Here is an 18624-nt window from a genome sequence, read left to right as displayed (position 1 = left end):
GCTACCCCCTACCCCCAGCTCATTCTTGTAGAACCAAGCAAGCTTCATTTGTCTCTCAGGGTCCTAGTGTAGTCTGAATGATTTCAGGGTATCTCCTCTCCAATGCCACCATCTTGAACCTCCACTAGCTATGTTCAACTCATTGTTAAGGGCCAGTACCGTGCTCCCCAATTCCTTTTTTTTAACCACTTAATATTGATAAGCTTTTACAAAAGGACATTTACTTATAAGGCAGAGCAAGGAACATTTCTGAAGTACTTTAGGACCCTGGATTCACCAAGTTCCCATGATAATTCAGGATGTCTATTGAATGAGACCTTTCCTAGCTTCCACTGGTCTGAGTCTTCTACTCTTTGGGGCATTCAATGCTGGGCTAGCTTCAGAACCTGACTTGGCCTCCTGCTCCCAGATTCTTATAGCTTACTTTCCTGACCTTTCAAAGCTTATAAAATTGGGGGTTCCCCTACCTCCACCTTTAATGGAATGCAAAGATCAAGGACCAAGACCCTTTCCCAGGACCCAGGGTCTGAGGGAAGAGTGGCAATAGGCTCTAAGACTTCTCCCCTTAGAGAGAGGATGCTTTCTCTTCTGATACTATGAATGATGGAGTCACCTAGATCCCCCAAGAGCACTGAGATAAATAGGGTGGACTGAAACTGACCTGAACCTTTTGAAAGCTTCTGAAGCCAATCAGAGAACATCCCACATCACCAGTGGTTAGCCAGCAAAACCAGTTACAGAATGTCTATGCATGCACCACCAGTCATCACTACTTCCCCTGCAGCAAGCTCCTCTGCATCTTCAAGAAGAGAGATGGTGACAGAGGCATTTGGGACTTAAACTAGACCCTGTTAAAGACTCTATATACCATCTATACCATCCATCCCTTGTTTGTCCAAAGTTATTTTCATGTTGTCTCCCTTATTAGAATGTAAGCTCCTCACAGAATTGTATACTTGTCAGATCTATGGGAAGGGAAAGATTTTAAAACCAAGCAAGAGTTAGAAAAAAATCACAAAATGTAAAATAAATAATTTTGACTATATTAAACTAAAAAGTTTTTGTACAGACAAAACCAATGCTACCAAAATCAGAAGGGAAACAACAAATTGGGAAAAAATCTTTGTAACAAAAAAATCAGATAAAGGTCTAATTACTCAAATATACAAGGAGCTAAATCAATTGTACAAAAAAATCAAGCCATCTCCCAATTGATAAATGGGCAAGGGACATGAATAAGCAATTCTCAGATAAAGAAATCAAAACTATCAATAAGCACACAAGAAAGTGTTCTAAATCTCTAATAATTAGAGAAATGCAAATGAAAACAACTCTGAGGTACCACCTCACACATAGCAGATTGGCTAAAATGACAGCAGGGGAGAGTAATGAATGTTGGAGGAAATGTGGCAAAATTGGGACATTAATGCATTGCTGGTGGAGTTGTGAACTGATCCAACCATTCTGGCTGGCAATTTGGAACTATACTCAAAGGGCTATAAAAGAATGCCTGCCCTTTGATCCAGCCATACCATTGCTGGGTTTGTACCCCAAAGAGATCATAGATAAACAGACTTGTACGAAAATATTTATAGCTGTGCTTTTTGTGGTGGCAAAGAACTGGAAAAGGAGGGTACGTCCTTCAATTGGGGAATGGCTGAACAAATTGTGGTATCTGTTGGTGATGGAATACTATTGTGCTCAAAGGAATAAAGAACTGGAGAAATTCCATTTGAACTGGAATGATCTCCAGGAATTGATGCAGAGTGAAAGGAGCAGATCCAGGAGAACATTGTACACAGAGACTGATACACTGTGGTACAATTGAACATAACGGACTTCTCTACTAGCAGCAATGCAAGAATACAGAGCAAGGCTGAGGGACTTATGAGAAAGAAAACTAGCCACACTCAGAGGAAGAACTGTGGGAGCAGAAACACAGAAGGAAAACAACTGCTTGAACACATGGGCTGATGGGGATATTACTGGGGATGTAGAAACAAAATGATAACTCTAGTCCAACTATCGATAATATGGAATTAGGTCTTAATCAATGACACATGTAAAAACCAGTGGAATTGTGTGTTGGTTAAGGGGTGTTAGAAGGGTTTAGGGGAGAGGGGAAGAACATGAAACATGTAACTATGGGAAAATATTCAAAATTTAAAAAATTAAAAAAAAAGAATGTAAACTCCTTAAGGGTAGGGACCATGACTTTCCCTTTTCTTTTTAGCACATGACATCAGCGACTAGTACTTTTATAGCACTTTAAGATTTGCAAAGAATTTTTGTATGGGCTAATTTGACTCTAGTATGCTCTTACATTTTAAAAAAACTCTTATCTCCTGTCTTGGATTAGATGCAAGTTATTGGTTCCAAGGCAGAACAGTGGTAAAGGCTCTGCAATTGGAGCTAAGTGACTTGCCTAGGGTCACACAACTACAGTGTCTGAGATCAGATTTGAACCCAGGATCTCCAGTTTCCGGACCTGGCTCTCTATCCCCTAGCTGCCCCAAGCTCTTAAATTTTTGGTGATTCTGAGGCACTGTCAGTCTCAGAAGTGCCTTCTAAACTGTATTCGATATAATTTTATTTTATTTTAAATTTCTGAAAAGTGATAAACCATGGTAAGTGTTTAAGCAGAATATTTTTTTAAATCCTTACCTTCTGTCTTAGAATCAATACTGTGTATTGGTTCCAAGGCAGAAGAGCAATAAGGGCTAGGCAATGGGGGTCAAGTGACTTGCCCAGGGTCACACAGCTAGGAATTAGCCAGAATATTTGATTCACTTAGATTAGTCCCAGTCAGGCTCAATTTCAGAGAATTTACAGCAACAGATTAATCTGGTGAGAGTGGCATGTCCCTTTTTCCCTTCTCCTTGAGCTGAAAATATTCGTCACTGATTACAAAGTGGTCCCTTGTGGTCTCCTAACTTTCCACAGGAGTTTAGGTTTCCATGGTGATGCATCAGGTTGCTGGAGGAGCAACACAGGTGATAGAAGCAGCTTTTAATTAGATAATAATTGGTTAGAAGCTTTATGTCTAGAAGGCGGGCCCTTCTCTCCTTGAGAATCTTTAAAAACGGCCAATTGGAAGGAACCAGGGCCCCGTGGCATCCCGAGGGCCAGGGAGGACGGTCACCACTGTCAAGGATGCCAGGAATCCCCAAACAGCAGCACAGGATAGGACAGGGAGAGGCGGTAGGCTCCTCTCCTGACTGCTCTGGAGACTGCTGCTGCTGGCTTCCTCAGGGACTGCACTTCCGTTTGGGCTTAAACTTCCCTCTGCTCTGCTCCCTTTGAGGCCATGACTCAAGTGCAGGGAGGCCATTTTGCCCAGCCCCCGGCCTCATGCAGCCGTTCAACGTCCCAGTTCAGATCACACTGCAGGGCAGCCGAAGGCGCCAAGTAAGGTAAGCGACACCAGGTTCTTCTCAGATGCAGAAGGCCAGATAACGGAAGGAGGACTGAGCAGGATGGGAAGAACTCACTGGATTTGCTTCCATTTTTGTCACTGAAGGATGTTCTAGGCTTTCTTTGGTGGGGAAGAAGCAGATAGGGAAGAGGAAAACCATCACTCTGATGGCATTCCATGGTGGGGTCGGACTACAGAACCTGGAGCTAGAGAAATTCTCTTGAATTTGCTTTGGGTAATTTCTCTAAGTTTTAATCTACATATAAGTTGTTTGCCCCCAGTGAATAACAGCCTTCCCTTCCCCTGGAAAGACCCTCGGGGCAGGGACAATTTCATTTTGTCTGTCGGTTTCTGGGGCTTAACACAATGTTTTGGACAGATTTACTAAGTGTGTGTTGATTGACCTTTTACATATGCTATGAATTGGTATTTATTTATCCACCTAGATCTTATTTTCCTCAGTAGAGTGTAAGATTCCTGAGGACAAGGGCTATTCCATTATGCCTCTGGATCCCCTGTCTCTGGCAAACAATAGGTCCTTAAAATGGTTGTTGAATTCAGCTGAGCTAAGGCTTCTTTCACTGTATGCTAAGAACCTTGAGACAAAACTCTCTGCATTTTGTACTCTCTTGGTTTGATTATGCGGAAAGGGGACAGAGGGACAGCTAGGAAGCACAGTGGATAGAGAGCCAGTTCTGGAGACTGGAGGTCCTGGGTTAAAATTTGGTCTTAAATACTTCCTAGCTGTGTGACCCAGACCAATTCACTTAACCCCAAATGCCTAGCCCTTACTGTTCTTTTTTAGAGTCCATACCTAGTGCTGATTGGTAAGGGATTAAAAAAAAGGAGAAGACAAATGGGGAGGGTAGCAGCAAAGAAAGATCGTAGGCAGGAGGCATTCAATATATACAAGCTTAGCTAGCGAGATGTAACATTTTGATACTTAGATCACCTGAAAGAGAACCTAAGCCAGTGTTGGTGAAGATGTGGCACACATGCAGAGTCGGCACTCAGGGAGCTGCTCCATTCCCCCTTTTCCCAGCTCCTGAGGACAATTTTTTGCATGCCTCACCTCCCTGTCCAGCCACTCAAGGCAAGCACTTTCTCCCTCAGCTCTCTCCTATAATCCAGGGGCTCAAAGACAGCTTGAATTTGTCCTCTGGGCACTTGAACTCATTAAAGGTTCTCCAATGCTGACTAAGTCCTGTAAATTTTATTAATGTGTTAGAACCAAAGAAGGAGCTAGGAATCAGATCACATATTGGAAGAACACTGGATTTGAACACAGACCATCTGAATTCAAATTCTAGGTCTCCCATTTACTAACCATATGACCATAGGCCAGTTAAAACCTTTCAGAGCCTCAGTATTTTTAGGTGTAAAATGAGAAGACTTGAATAGGGAATGTCTAATAGATAATATTATTTAGGTAGACACATTTAGACTGATGAAACACTTTGCCTACATCGATTCATTTGATCCTCCTGACAATTCTGTGAGGTATGTAGTTATCCTCATTTTACAGATAAGGAAACTGAGGCTCATAAAAGTTCAGTGATCTATCCAGGGTTATGCATGTAGGCAGTGTTAGAGGCAGAGCTTTTCTAGGACCTTGCCACTCTTGTGACCAGCAGAGAGAAAGTAAGGATTAAGATACTAAAGCTTTTAATTACCTCTTCAATATTACTAACTTTATCCTTTAAATACATAAATGGATACACAGGAGACCAGAAAAATGAAAGCACAGTCAAGGGGGAGGAGGGTGCAAGGGAGAAAGAAATTAGGGGAAATGATAGAGAAAGCAGGAGCCAGAGGCAGAATAGGGGAAGGAATAAAAACAAATCTCAGGAAACATTATTTCTTGAAAATAGGTGACCCTTATTGCTACATGTCAGGGAAACAGAGTTTGTGAACACATTGACTTTAGGAGGTTGCATTTTGTTTTTTCATTCTTACCTTTTGCCTTAGAACTGATACTCAGTATTAGTTTCAAGGCAGAGGAACAGTATGGGTTGGGCAATTGGGATTAAGTGACTTGCCCAGGGTCACACAATTAGGAAGTGTCTGAGGTCAGATTTGAACCTAGGTCCTCCAGTGTCCCAGGCTTAGCTCTCTGTCCACTATGCTTCTAAACTGTCCTTAAATTAGAAGTTTAAAAAATCAGGGTGGCAGCTGGGTGGCTCAGTGGATTGAGAGCCAGGCCTAGAGATGGGAAGTCCTGGGTTCAAATTTGGCCTCAGATACTTCCTAGCTGTGTGACCCTGGGCAAGTCACTTGACCCCCATTGCCTAGCCCTTACCACTCTTCTGCCTTGGAGCCAATACACAGTATTGACTCCAAGACTAAAGGTAAGGGTTTAAAAGAAAATCAGGCAGAAAACAGGCATGTTGTTCTACTCCCCAACTCTGATGACTGCTCACAGTATAATTAGTTGTAAGTTTGCCCCCAAAGCAAGTGCTTGCTTATTCTCACTCTTAAAATGATGAATTACCCCACCATAGTTTTCCCATTTGATGTGATGAATTGTACTGCATTTTCCAGAGAGAGATTTTGTTTAATAATTTCTTTTTAGACTAAAAAAATAGCTGAACGGAAATGAAGACTAGTGAAAGTCTCTGATGCCTTAGAAACAATTAAAAGGAAATATTATTGATTCAGCAAACCAACTGTTCAGAAGTTCTCCATTCCCACGGGGAACCCACTGAAGAAATGGTCACATTTCAGGGAAGGTCTGAACCTTCATAAGACTAAAGAGAGTCTGAAGCAAAACCCTGAGAGGAATAAAGGCAGAGGCAACTGCTATTCTTGTTCTTATTCTGCCAAATAATAACAAGCTTCAGGGTTCAAGGAGAGGCCACTTGCACTTTGAAGGACTCAGTTAAGATAAGGAAGTTAGATGGCACTATATGAGAGCTCGATGGCACGGTGGACAGAGGGCAAGGCTGGAGTCAAGAAGACTCATCTTCCTGAATTCAAATTGAGTCTCAGACACTAGCTGTGGGGCCCTAGACAAGCCACTAAACCTTGTTTATCTTAGTTTCCTCATCTGTAAGAGGAGCTGGAAAAGGAAATGGTAGACCACTACAGGATCTTGCTAAGAAAATCCCAACTGGGATCACAAAGCGTTGGCCATGACTGAACAACAACAACTGAAAAAAAGTTTTCTGGCACTCTCCTTACTTGGATTAAATCCATCACTTGTCAGGTCTATGATAATGGAAATCCTTTCTGAGTATAGATTGGTCACTTCCCACTCTCAGATTTTGCAATTCTGTGAAATTTGTGGTTAGAAATGTACCAATAATCACATCTGGGACTTGGGTCTGTACTGGAAAACACAAACCAATTTGCCTCTTTGTCATGGAATCCCTTATAGACATGCTTCCTTATATTCCATATCAATTCTCCTTTCAGAGGCAATGTGGTGGGGTGGGGGGAAATGGGGAATTGGAGTCACAGGACCTGAGTCCAACCCTCAGTTCTGCTACCTGCTACCTTTGGCAAGTGACTTAAGCTTTGTTTTCCTATCTGTAAAAGGGTGTGGTTTAACCAGATGACCTCTAGGTCTTTTCTAGCTCTGATAATCCCATGATGACTGAGGTTCTGGGTTCCAATTCATCAGATAAGCAGAGATATAACCTAGTGGGACAATCAAAGCTGTAATCTGGGAGGGTGACCTGGTGGGGGTGAAGGCACTGCTTTTCTTTCTCCTGGCAGTCATTTTGGGCATTGTGAGGCTAGTGGAGGACTGCTGAGGAAAGGCATCACTTTGTCTTCTCACCCCATCTCACTTGGAGATAGGAAGTGCTCCCTCCCCTCTCATTTGGCCTGAGCATTACCTTCTCTTTCAGGAGTTCCATCATCCTCACTTGCTTCTCCATGAACTTGCCTTTCCCAACAAGGGTAGATCAGTGGTCACAGTGACACAAGCTGACCTTGGAGTGTATCTCATGTCTCCCTCTCCCTTTATCTTCCCCAGTTTCTGCCAGAATTCTCAGTTACATCTCCACAAGCAAGAGTAGGGAAGCTTGGAGAGAACCAAAAACAAAGGATTCTTTTTTTTTAAACCCTCGCCCTCCATCTTGGAATCAATATTGCATATTGTTTCCAACGCAGAAAAGTGGTTAGGGTGGGCAATGGGGGTCAAGTGACTTGCCCAAGGTCACACAGTCAGGAAGTGTCTGAGGTCACATTTGAACCCAGGACCTCCTATCTCTAGGCCTGGCTCTCAATCCACTGAGCTACCCAGCTGCCCCTCAAAGGATTCTTTTGACATTTTTTCAATCAATCAATTTATTAAGTACCTAGGATGTATTAGACACGTTGGGGATTAGAAAGAGGAGAGAAAAATAGTCCCTGTCTTGTTGGAGTTTACACTCTATCCAGGGGAGACCACATGTCTACATGTGGGTCTATTCAAATTTCAGAATAATGATTAGGTCAAAACACAGAGTGATTAACGGGTGGCACTAGCAACTGGGGGAAGGGATCTGCCAAAAGGACAGAAAAATATCCCTCCCCTATTTCATCTTAGTGCTGCCCGAGAGCAAGTGATCGTCTTTATGCAATGATCTTGCTGGAGCTCCCCCATGACATTTAAAATGTGCTCCGCAGTTCTCTAATGAGAAGTGGTTGCAAAACAGCAAATGTTATGAACTCCCTTCTTGAAGAGCCGGGGAGCTCGAGATCTGACCGGTCCTTAAAAGGCTTGTAGGTGAACATTTTAGAAAGGGGAACATGGTCTAACAACTTCCCAACTGATGAGCAAAGGCATCCCTTGCTATTAACTCATGCTGGGGCCAGGATAGACCATGAAAAAAATGCTAATAATCCCAGCAGGACCTTATTAGGAGAGGATTCCTCCCATAATGCACCCTGAATCTTCAAGAATACCCACTGGAAGGTTTTGGCATAATTCCGGAGCTGTCCACAGTACCAGAAATCACCTTCTGAGCATGTAGTGCATCTTGACAAAAGATGCTTGCATTGAAGATCTAAGGTTTATACCCAAACCTCATTTTCTCCTCAATCAGTCTGTTAATTGGACCTTATTAAGTACTTATCGTGTGCTAAGGATTACAAAGCACTTTAAAATATATGAGGCATTTTCCTCATAATAGCCCTGTGAGGGGAATAGTGTAAAAACCACCCAGACGTCACTGAAGAATCAGGGAGGGCAAATGACTTGTTCCTGGTCACCTACTTGGTTACAGATTTGGGACTCAAGTCCAGAACTTCACGGCACCCCTCAGTAATTCTCTTCTCAGAGCTGTTCACACAGCATAAATGTTTGAATTTCGTTTTCTTCTCTTTTCCTCCTTCTGCCCCAGCGGGGGAGGATCAAGACAGAGAAACAAGGGATCTTTAAGATCTCAAACTAACTCCCTGCTCTGTGGTAAATAGTTTGCCATGGGTCCTGCCAACTTCGGAATCAGGGCTTTCGTAGGCAGACTCTTGGGCTTTCTGGGGGGTTGCCTGTGTTCCCAGAGGCCAGAGTGTCCTGCCAAGGGAAGAGGAAAGTGAATACTCGAGGGAATACATTAGAGGAAAAAGAGATGGTGAAGTGGGGCACAGTAGGGAGGCACCTGAAATCTATTCTCTGTAAATATTCGAGCCTAATAGCTTCTGTTGATTTGCAGGTGGAGGCTTTGCCTAAAGCACAGGAAAGGTATACCTAAAGGGCATGTGATGTTGTTAAAGGGCACTTGGGAGGGAGTCCTGGAGAGGGAGAGGATCTGGTTTCACATCCTTCTTCTGCAGCTTCCTACCTGTGTGATCTTGGGCAAATCATATCCTCTCCTTGGGCTTCTGTTTCATCAATTATAAAAAAGAGGGGGTTAGGCGCCAGTTATTCCCAAAGTGGGTGCCACTGCCCCCTGGTGGGTGCTGCAGTGATCCAGGGGTGGGGCAGTGATGGTCACAGGTGCATTTATCTTTCCTATTAATTGCTATTAAAAATTAAAAAAATTAATTTCCAGGGGGCTAAATAATATTTTTTCTGGAAAGGGGGCGGTAGGCCAAAATAGTTTGGGAACCATTGGGCTAGATGACCTCTGAAGTCCTTTTAAGCTGCAATTCTGTGATGTCAGAGGTAGCATGGCACAGTGGGAAGATCATTGCCTTGATTCAAAGGATCAGAGTTCAAATCCTACTGTTGGTGCTTGCTGCCTGGCATGCCCAAGTGCCCAAGATGATCTTGAGGAACTCTGAGCATTGGTTAAAATGAGAGGGTTGGCTTAGATGACCTCTAAGGTCTGGACTTTCCAGCTGTAACATCATGATCCTGTGAAATTTAGAGGCAGTGGAAAGACCTTGTTCTTCCCCAATCCCTTGGTCTGCTGACACTTAAATATCACTGAAATGTATTGATAGCCCTCATAAATTCTACAATTCCTCCCAAAATCAGATTTCAAGAAAGTAGTCTTTTAGAAAATGAGTTTGTGTGTGTGTGTGTGGGGGGGGTAGGAGGGGTACAGCTAGATGGCTCAGTGGATAGAGATCTGGGCCCAGAGACAGGTTATAAGTTCAAATCTGGCCTCAGACACTTTCTAGCTGTGTTACCCTGGGCAAGTCACTTAACTTCCATTGTCTCTAGCCCTTAACAACTCTTCTGCCTTGGAACCAATACATAGTATTGATTCTAAGGCAGAAGGTAAGGGTTAAAAAAAAAAAGAAGCTTGTAGTCTAGTTGGAAGGGGTTAGATGAGGCATTTACATATGTTGGCATGTACAAAATCAGTTCATCAATATATATTTATGAAGTGCCTACTGTGTGCCTAATCCAATGGTTGGTACTGGAGATAACATTTACTAAATAGGCAAAAGGAAATTGGGAGTGAGGCAGGGACGTCTAGACTGGATACTCTTGTATGTGGGTGTTTACAAAACAGATGCAGAGTGATGGATGAGGGTGAGGAACATGCTAGTAGCTGGGAAAGGTCACCCAGGTAAAAAATGGCAGAACTGGGATTTAACTAGTCTTCTGACTCCATAGTCAACCTTTCTCTGTAGCACATTGAACAATTAGATGAGTTTATTCCTTGAAAGGAACCAGATTATATTGATTTTTTAAAAAATTCCATGATTGAGACTTTTTATTAATTTAGACCAGTCTTCCCACCCTGCCTTCCATTAGTCTGAATTAAAGTGGATTCACTTTCTTTTCATTTATAGTCTTCTCTGAGGAATGACTACAAACAAGAATGTTTCTCTTCTTTTGGGGAGCTTGTAAATTTTTATACCAATACAAGATCATGATGAGAATTTAAAAAATAATGTCTAAAATCCATCTTTTCCAAGGTCAGGTTGCTCTACTTCAGAGAGGTGGAAAAAGAAAGACCGTGTCGATGGAGGTTCCATCACTGATGTCCCGAGAAAGCCCCCCTCCAGTGCGGGAGAAGATCGAGCCATCCTCCTGGGCTTTGTGATGATGGGTTTTTCTGTTCTGATGTTTTTTTTACTCGGAGTCACTATTCTAAAACCTTTCATGCTCAGGTAAGAAACAAACAGCCAAAGGGGTGCTAATTTGGGGCACTGCTGCTCGTGGTCTGGGCAGTCAGGAGTGTGAATGCTATTCTTGGCTATATGAAGAAGGGTCTGGTGTCCAAAGAGGTCTTTTCTGTTCAAAACCCTTCACTTCTGTCTTAGCATCCATACTGTGTATTGGTTCCAAGGCAGAAGAGAGGTAAGGGCTGGGCAATGGGGCTTAAATGACTTGTTCAGGGTTATACAGCTGGGAAGTGTTTGAGATCAGATTTGAACCCAAGACCTCTCATCTCTAGGCCTGGCTTTCTATCCACTGAGCACTGGCTGTTCCCAGAAGGTGCTTTTATTTTTATCCCAAATTTACATTGCATAGGAGGAAACTTAAGCCGAGGAAGGTTAAGTGATTGACCCACAGTCAGTCAGTCAGAATCTGAAGTAGAATTTGAATTTTTTTTCATTTTTTATTTAGTTAATTAATTTAGAATATTTTTTTACCATGGTTAATGATTCATGTTCTTTCCCTCTCCTCCTCTCTCCCTCTTTCCAGAGCTGGTGAGCAATTCCACTGGGTTTTACATGTATAGGATTTGAATTCTTGAGGCTATGCTATCCCCTGCTATGGAAAGCTATTGTGCTGCTCTTTCACCCCCTCATTTTTCAGGGTGTCATACACCTGAGGTCCCTTTCACCATCAGCTCCAGGGCTAACATTTGCTCATTAATCTGTGCTCATGGAAGATGGCATGACTTCCAAGTCATGCACATTTTTCAGTGGTCTAGAATCAAAGAAGGCTAGCTTTGGGAGGGGGCTCTGACATGATCCAGTACATCCCACAAAAACATTTTTAGAGGGAAGGAAACAAATCTAGTGAAGGAAAACCATCCACCCAAGATCCCACAATGAATGAAAGAAAGAGACTGCGGCGCTCACCCCTCACTTGTTTAGGGATGGCAGATATTGGTGTGAAAGTTATCTTTGAGTTCCTGAGCTTCTCAGGGCCCCTCTCAAATAAAGTTTAGACCAGTGGTTCCCAAACTTTTTTGGCCTACCGCCCCTTTTCCAGAAAAAATATTACTTATCGCCCCCTGTCACATACTATCACTGCCCCCTTACAGTTATTCACCACCTCCAAATGCACCTGTGGCCATCACTGCTCCCCCTGGATTGCTGCAGTGCCCACCAGGGGGCGGTGGCACCCACTTTGGGACTCACTAGTTTAGACAATAAAATAGACAATAAAAATTAGACAATAAAATGGTCTAAAATAGTAAAGGCAGAAAAGCTCATTACGGAGGAAAAGGTCTTTAAAGAGCTTCTTTGGTAGGAGTCCTGACAAGTCACTGTCCTAAGATGGTTCGCTGTGAGTCAGGGAGGCATTTACCATTGAACAAGGAGTTAAATATACCTCAGATCCCACACAATATCCTAGAGGAGCCCAATTCTCTTTGGTGACAGTGCAATGGCATTGCATACCTTTTCTCTTGACGTGATGCTTCCTAGAGGTGGTGTTTCGGTAACTCCATCCCCTGGATTTTACTGGAGTGAAGTAATACTCTGTCCAACAAAGAACTAGTAGTCACTTTGACATTGCATGAGATATTGTGGAGATAATGGATGCTAAAGATCTTCTTGCTGGCACTCTGGACCTGGGGGGATGAATTTGGTGATCATCCCTCTCTCCACAGTTACTGAATTATTATACCAATTACTGCTATTATGCCCATGAATGCTATTTGATTACTTGAAAACAGGCCCATTAATAGGCCCCATAAGTTCACACATAATTGAATGTGAAATTCAGATGATTAAAGTGGTAATTGAGTATTTTTAAATCATTATAAAATTACAAAAACAAAAGCAGACAAATGGGAGCAAAATAAATATTTCTTCTAGGAGTATATGATGACATAGATTCAGAGCATAAAGGCATTTTGAGATCATCTAATCTAAATGACATTTTTATCACTTCTGATGCTGAGCAGTTGTTGTGACTGTAGGCAAGTCACTAAACCTTTCCAAGACTCAATTTCCTGATTATAAAATAGGGATATAAATTCTATAACACTTGTGAGTGATGCAGTAGAGGGTACTTTTGACCTTACAAATTCCCATCTTCTTGATTTTTTTTGTTTTTTAGGAAGGGGAGATTTAATTAAACCTAGTTTGTTACAAGAACCAGTTCATTTGTAGCCTAGGGATAACATAACGGCCCTTAATTCTATCTGTCTCCTTTCTTTGCTGTTTTATGGAGTTTATATTAGATGAAAATTTATTTATACAATAATAATAGCTCAGAGCCCCTAGTCTGGAAAATTCCTAACATTCAGATAGAAGTTTGACTTTTTATATAGACAGTCAAGTCCTTATCAGTGAAAATAAACAAATCTCCTGGTGCTGACATCTTTCAAACTTGCCCTGAATATTTCCATTAGGCTAGAGCAAATAACCGTACTTCTTTAATTATAATTTCATATAGAATAGATTCAAATAGAGGCAACTGCTTCAGGGGATTCAGATAATCAGGTCCTAGCTGCGTCTCCGGCTCTCTCATTCTCTCTTAATCTTTAAGACAAAATCAAAACATGGGAAATGTTTAGGCAAATAAATGACCAAAGTATGTTATAGTGTTTGTTACTTTTGGACAGGCACAGAAAGAGCAGGCTTTTCTTTCTGAGAGGTGAAGGAAGTTCCCTCATTCCTTGAGTAAGTGATGACAACTGACGGTTTTAGTCTGACTCATTTGTTGCGAGGTGCTGACAGGGACCAGTGACCCAGTCAGATTTCTCCCTTCTCTGAGGAAGCTCAGCTTTCATTTTTTTTTTTTTTAAACCTTTACCTTCTCCCTTAATATCACTTTTATGAGTAGTAAGGGCTAGGCAATTGGGGTTAAGTGACTTGCCCAGGATCACGCTGCTAGGAAGTCTCTGAGGCCACATTTGAACCCAGGACCTCCTGAGTCCAGACCTGGCTCTCTATTCACTGTGCTACCTATTGTTCCTTAGTCCTCATTTCAGCTTCTCATCATTAATTTCCCCTTTCAGTTGCTGTCTTTGCCCTGCTAATTCTTTGCACGTATGACCTTGCTCAGCTTGCTAAGCCTTAGATGCGTCTAGACCAGGGCTCTTTTGAGGGCCAGATAGGGCTCTTTCTGCAGGAGCCATAAAGTCCATTTTTTTTCAGACGCTGTTACAGGAACCACACTGTGAGCACTGCACGGCTCTCACGAAATTACATTTTAAAAAATGTGGCGTTTATGGCTCTCACGGCCAAAAAGGTTGCCGACCCCTGGTTGAGGGAGTCTCTTTCCACATTTTTATCATTGCTTCTCAGCTCTCTCATCCAATCCTTCCTTTTGGTCTGTCTCTTGAATTTGGTTTATTTCTCTTTAAAAACAACTGCACTTAACTCAAGTTTGCCTGCCAGCTCAGAGATCTGGAAGCTTTTCAAGAGGAGCCCCTCTTTATTAAACACTATGAAATAAGGCAGTTAATAATTGTTTTAATGAGTTGGTGAGATGCGCTTTAAGCCTGTTTGTAAAAAAACGAACCAACCCACCCACCTATTATGATTCTTTGCCACTTACATTGAATGGGAGTCTAATTCAAATAGAATATTTCTACATCCATTGAAACTGGAGCAAAGATTCATACGGGCAAGATTTTCATGACAGAACTGTAAGCATACAGAGAGGCTACGTCTCTCTGGATTCCAAATCCTAGGCTACCAGGCAGTTTTCAAAGCATAAAGCTCAGATGAGATTATCCCTACAAGTCTTCACAAACCTTGAAGCAGTTCTGAAATGTCACTGATTGTCATTACTTGACTGAGTGATCTCCGAAGTCCTTTCCAGCCTTAACCTTTGGTGATGATTCAGTGAAGACGTGGCTCACCCCTTGCCTGGTGCTTGATACCCAACATTCTGCACGGCTTGGTAAATTCAGATGACGTATTCTGTAAGAGAGCAATCTTTCCCTCTTCATTGCAGAGCCAAAGGTCATCCATCACCTGGGTTGATGGATAGAAAGGAAGCTGCAGGAGGGCAGGGATGTTTTGTCTTTATACTCCTGAATCCCAAGCCGTAGTGTGGCTTGGGGGATGTGGGTCCTGGAGGGAGAAAGCTGTACTATGAGTTTCTTACACATTCCAGCTATTGGAACCTGGCAAGTCACGGAACTACTTAGTTTTCCAAATGACTCAGATGAAAAGTTCCAGAATAGTTGCTGTCCAGCATCAATAGAGGAAATTTCTGAACAGGGCGCGACCTACAAAGAGGAAATCACAACTCTGGACCCATCCCAAGTGCTCAGCATAGTGCCTCGCACATAGTAGATACTTAATAAATTCTTGTTGAATCAAATTGGCTCATAGTGTAAGAAATAAAATTTAGTTATTATATTTATATATTAAAATTATGTGGCCGCCAGGAATCAACAATTCAGGTTGATTCCGTAATTAAATCAGACCCAAGTCAGCATCGGGTTGAGGAGTTTATTTACAATCAGGAAGGTGAGTAGTGATAAAGAGAAGAGGGAGGTTAGAAGACTAAATAAATGAAGCTGTAAGCCGCAAGGCCCAACAGCCGGATAGGCAGAGTTTAGAATTGGCCCAGCTAGGCCAAGGAAGCCAGCCTAACTTACCCACGTGACAATACAGAGTGTAATCTGTCTGTGGTCTCAGGAGATGCTTCTTCTTCCAGTTCCAGACGCCAACTCACTCCACAGGAAGTTCACTAACTTACTTAAAGAGAATGTGTCTTTCATCACTTCCTGTGGTCCACCTCTAATTCAAATGGACAAATGGCAGTTTCTACATTGATTTGGACTGCCCAAAGGGCAGTCCCTTATTCTTGATTTGTTACTTATTGTCACGTGTGGGTCACTCTCTCCCCTCCCCACTAAGGGAGGTGGGAGTGACATCATTAGCACGCCCGGGTTGGGTAGATTTTTGACTATTAATGGGATAGAGCTAATTTCTATTTACACAATAGCTACTTGGGTTTTTTTTTGGGGGGGGGGTGAGAAATGAACCTCTTGTTGATGTGCTTAAGATAATCAAGCCTTAGAGCAGGGGTCGGCAACATATGGCTCTCGAGCCATATCTGACTCTTTTGAGGGCCAGATATGGCTCTTTCTGCAGGAGCCATAAAGTCCATTTTTTTTCAGGCGCTGTTACAGGATCGGCACTGTGAGCGCTGTACGGCTCTCACGAAATTACATTTTAAAAAATGTGGCATTTATGGCTCTCACGGCCAAAAAGGTTGCCGACCCCAGCCTTAGAGGCCAGGCACAAGTTAGGATCCACAGGACTCGGATGGTGACCCTGTAACTTAACTCTTCCCCATCAATGTTGATGAAGAGGAAGGCAGCCTGCCAAACTTTATTTGATTGTATCTCAAATGCTGACCTGCCAGAACTTTGCTTTCAAGGAGATGTGAATCACTAATCTTTTTTTTTTTTTTTAAAACCCTTGTACTTCGGTGTATTCTCATAGGTGGAAGATTGGTAAGGGTGGGCAATGGGGGTTAAGGGACTTGCCCAGGGTCACACAGCTGGGAAGTGGCTGAGGCCAGATTTGAACCTAGGACCTCCCGTCTCTAGGCCTGACTCTCACTCCACTGAGCTACCCAGCTGCCCCTCACTAATCTTTTTTAATTCAAGCACACAGCGAGAAGAGGCAAACTGTACCATCATGGACACGCGTTTGAAGGATGATTGGCTGGACTGTTCATTCACCTGCGGGGTGGACTGCCGGGGCCAGGGAAAGTACCCCTGCCTCCAGGTGTCTGTGAACCTCTCCCATTCTGGCCAGAAGGCTTTTCTGCACTATAATGAAGAAGCTGTTCAGATAAACCCAGAGGTAATATATGGACTGATGATGACATATTTAAAGGGTTAAGGTTGCTGGCAGCCTTTTGTGGATCAGGGGCACAGCTTTTCCTCTTCCATGGGTTCAGGGTCCAGTTTACTCTTAGGGGACTTTGGGAAGTCATTGTGTATTCTTCCTCATCAAACGGAAATGAAAGCAAGTTAAAATGATCAAAGAGCCTTTGGAGGAAAAAAGTCAAAATCTGAAAGTGAGGAAGAACAAGAGGATGTATATATCTGGAAGGGATCTCCAAGAATCCTGGCCAGAACTTTTTCCACCATTACTCATGTTGTGCACCCCTTTGGCAATCTGGTGAAGCCTCTGGACTTCATATCAGAGTAATTTTTTAAGTGCACAGAATATGTAGAATTACAAAAAAAAACAAATTTTAGTAATAGACAGTTATGAAAATATAGTTTTAAAAAGTTCACAGATTCTTGGATAAGAACCTCTGATCTACTCTGATCCTTTCATTTTGGAAGTGAGAATACCGAGGATCAGAGGAATTGAGAGATTAGCCCAGGAACATACAGATGAGAGTCAGGATTTGAACCCTGGCCCTCTGACTCCAGTAATGTCCCTCTAAGCTATTTATATGAACTTCAGATATTAAAAAAAAAAAAGAAAAAAGCACCAGCTGTCAGGGCCAAGGTCTTACCTAAAGCTGTCTTCCTGAATTGCTGCTCAGGACCAGAAACTTGACACTGTCTCTCTTCTGCCCTCTCGCCCCCATCTTCCACACCCCCAGTCCTCTCCTCCTCATCCAACGAGTCAGGGCAAAAACACAATTTGGCACCCTTGGGAGATATTTCTGATCTCAGTATTTTAGTTGCTGGACACAAGGGCACAACACCTATAACCTGATAAGTGGACAATTTAAACTAGAAAGGTAAGATGACACAAAGGAGAGACAGGACACAAAAGTCCGGTGGGAATCCTATGACTGAAGGAAGGCAGGCAAAAACAATAGTTCTCAATACCAGGCGATCTCTAACCTCCAAAACCCCACGAGTTTTCTCATTTCCCAATTTGAGAGCCAACAAAACTACCGCTTCATCCTTTGGACCTTGTCCCAGCCCCCTGCTCCTGCTCACACTATCCCACGGGCACGAGACCAAGGTCACGTCTAGGTTAAAGGGGTCTCAGATGCGTCTCAGACCCGCCATCTCACGCCGTGGCATTCCCCGTGACCGTGTCTCTCTCTCTCTCCCTCCCTCCCTGCCCCTTCCTAGTGCTTCTACACACCAAAGTGCCATCGGGATAGGAACGATCTACTCAACAGCGCTCTGGACATCAAGGAATTCTTTGATCACAAAAACGGGACCCCTTTCTCCTGCTTCTACAGCCCGGACAGCAAGCCGGAGGACGTGGTCCTGATAAGGAAGGATGACCAAATGGTGGTCTTCCACTGCGTGTTCTGGCCGTCGCTGACGCTGCTGGGCGGCGCGTTGATCGTGGGCATGGTAAAGCTGACCCAACACCTGTCGGTGCTGTGCGCCGAGTACACCAGCGTGGCGAGGGAGGACGTGGGCAAGGTCGCTTCCCAGAAAGAACTGCAGCAATACAGACTGGGGAGAAAGGGCAGAGAGAAAGGAAGGAACCAAGGGCTTTTAAGATGGCGGCCCAGTTAAACCCGTCTGCCATTCTGTTTCCACGATTTCCTGATTGCCTGCTTAAGTCTGCTCGAGAATGAGTTCTGCAGAAGGCCACTTGAAATTCAGTGACATGGTATTTCTTGTGGGGAAAAAGGACCACATATGCCTTTTAGCAATTAAAAATGAACCAGTTCTTCCTCCCATGATGCCTTTCCCTCCTAGCTAAAAGAAGCGTCGATGCCTCGCCCCAAAAGCACAGGATGA

The 18624-nt window shown here is 43.1% G+C and overlaps 1 protein-coding gene across 1 annotated transcript; it reads left to right on the top strand.

Annotated features, from left to right (window-relative positions):
* The first annotated feature begins 3351 nt into the window (after positions 1–3351).
* On the top strand, positions 3352–18396 carry KCNMB3 (potassium calcium-activated channel subfamily M regulatory beta subunit 3). The gene is made up of 4 exons (XM_044670942.1): positions 3352–3413; positions 10715–10909; positions 16558–16756; positions 17998–18396. The coding sequence occupies exons 1-4, from the start codon at positions 3352–3354 to the stop codon at positions 18394–18396; spliced, it is 855 nt and encodes a 284-aa protein (XP_044526877.1).
* The last annotated feature ends 228 nt before the right edge of the window (positions 18397–18624 follow it).

This window comes from Gracilinanus agilis, chromosome 3 (genome assembly GCF_016433145.1).
Source record: "Gracilinanus agilis isolate LMUSP501 chromosome 3, AgileGrace, whole genome shotgun sequence".
In the NCBI taxonomy this organism is placed as follows: Eukaryota; Metazoa; Chordata; class Mammalia; order Didelphimorphia; family Didelphidae; genus Gracilinanus; species Gracilinanus agilis.
This window is presented reverse-complemented; position numbering and strand designations above follow the sequence as displayed.

Coding starts and splice junctions, on each gene's coding strand:
- KCNMB3 (XM_044670942.1), top strand. CDS start 3,352: ATGCAGCCGTTCAACGTCCCAGTTCAGATCACACTGCAGGGCAGCCGA. Junction 10,910..16,557: donor CTAAAACCTTTCATGCTCAG/GTAAGAAACAAA, acceptor TTTTAATTCAAG/CACACAGCGAGAAGAGGCAA. Junction 16,757..17,997: donor CTGTTCAGATAAACCCAGAG/GTAATATATGGA, acceptor GCCCCTTCCTAG/TGCTTCTACACACCAAAGTG.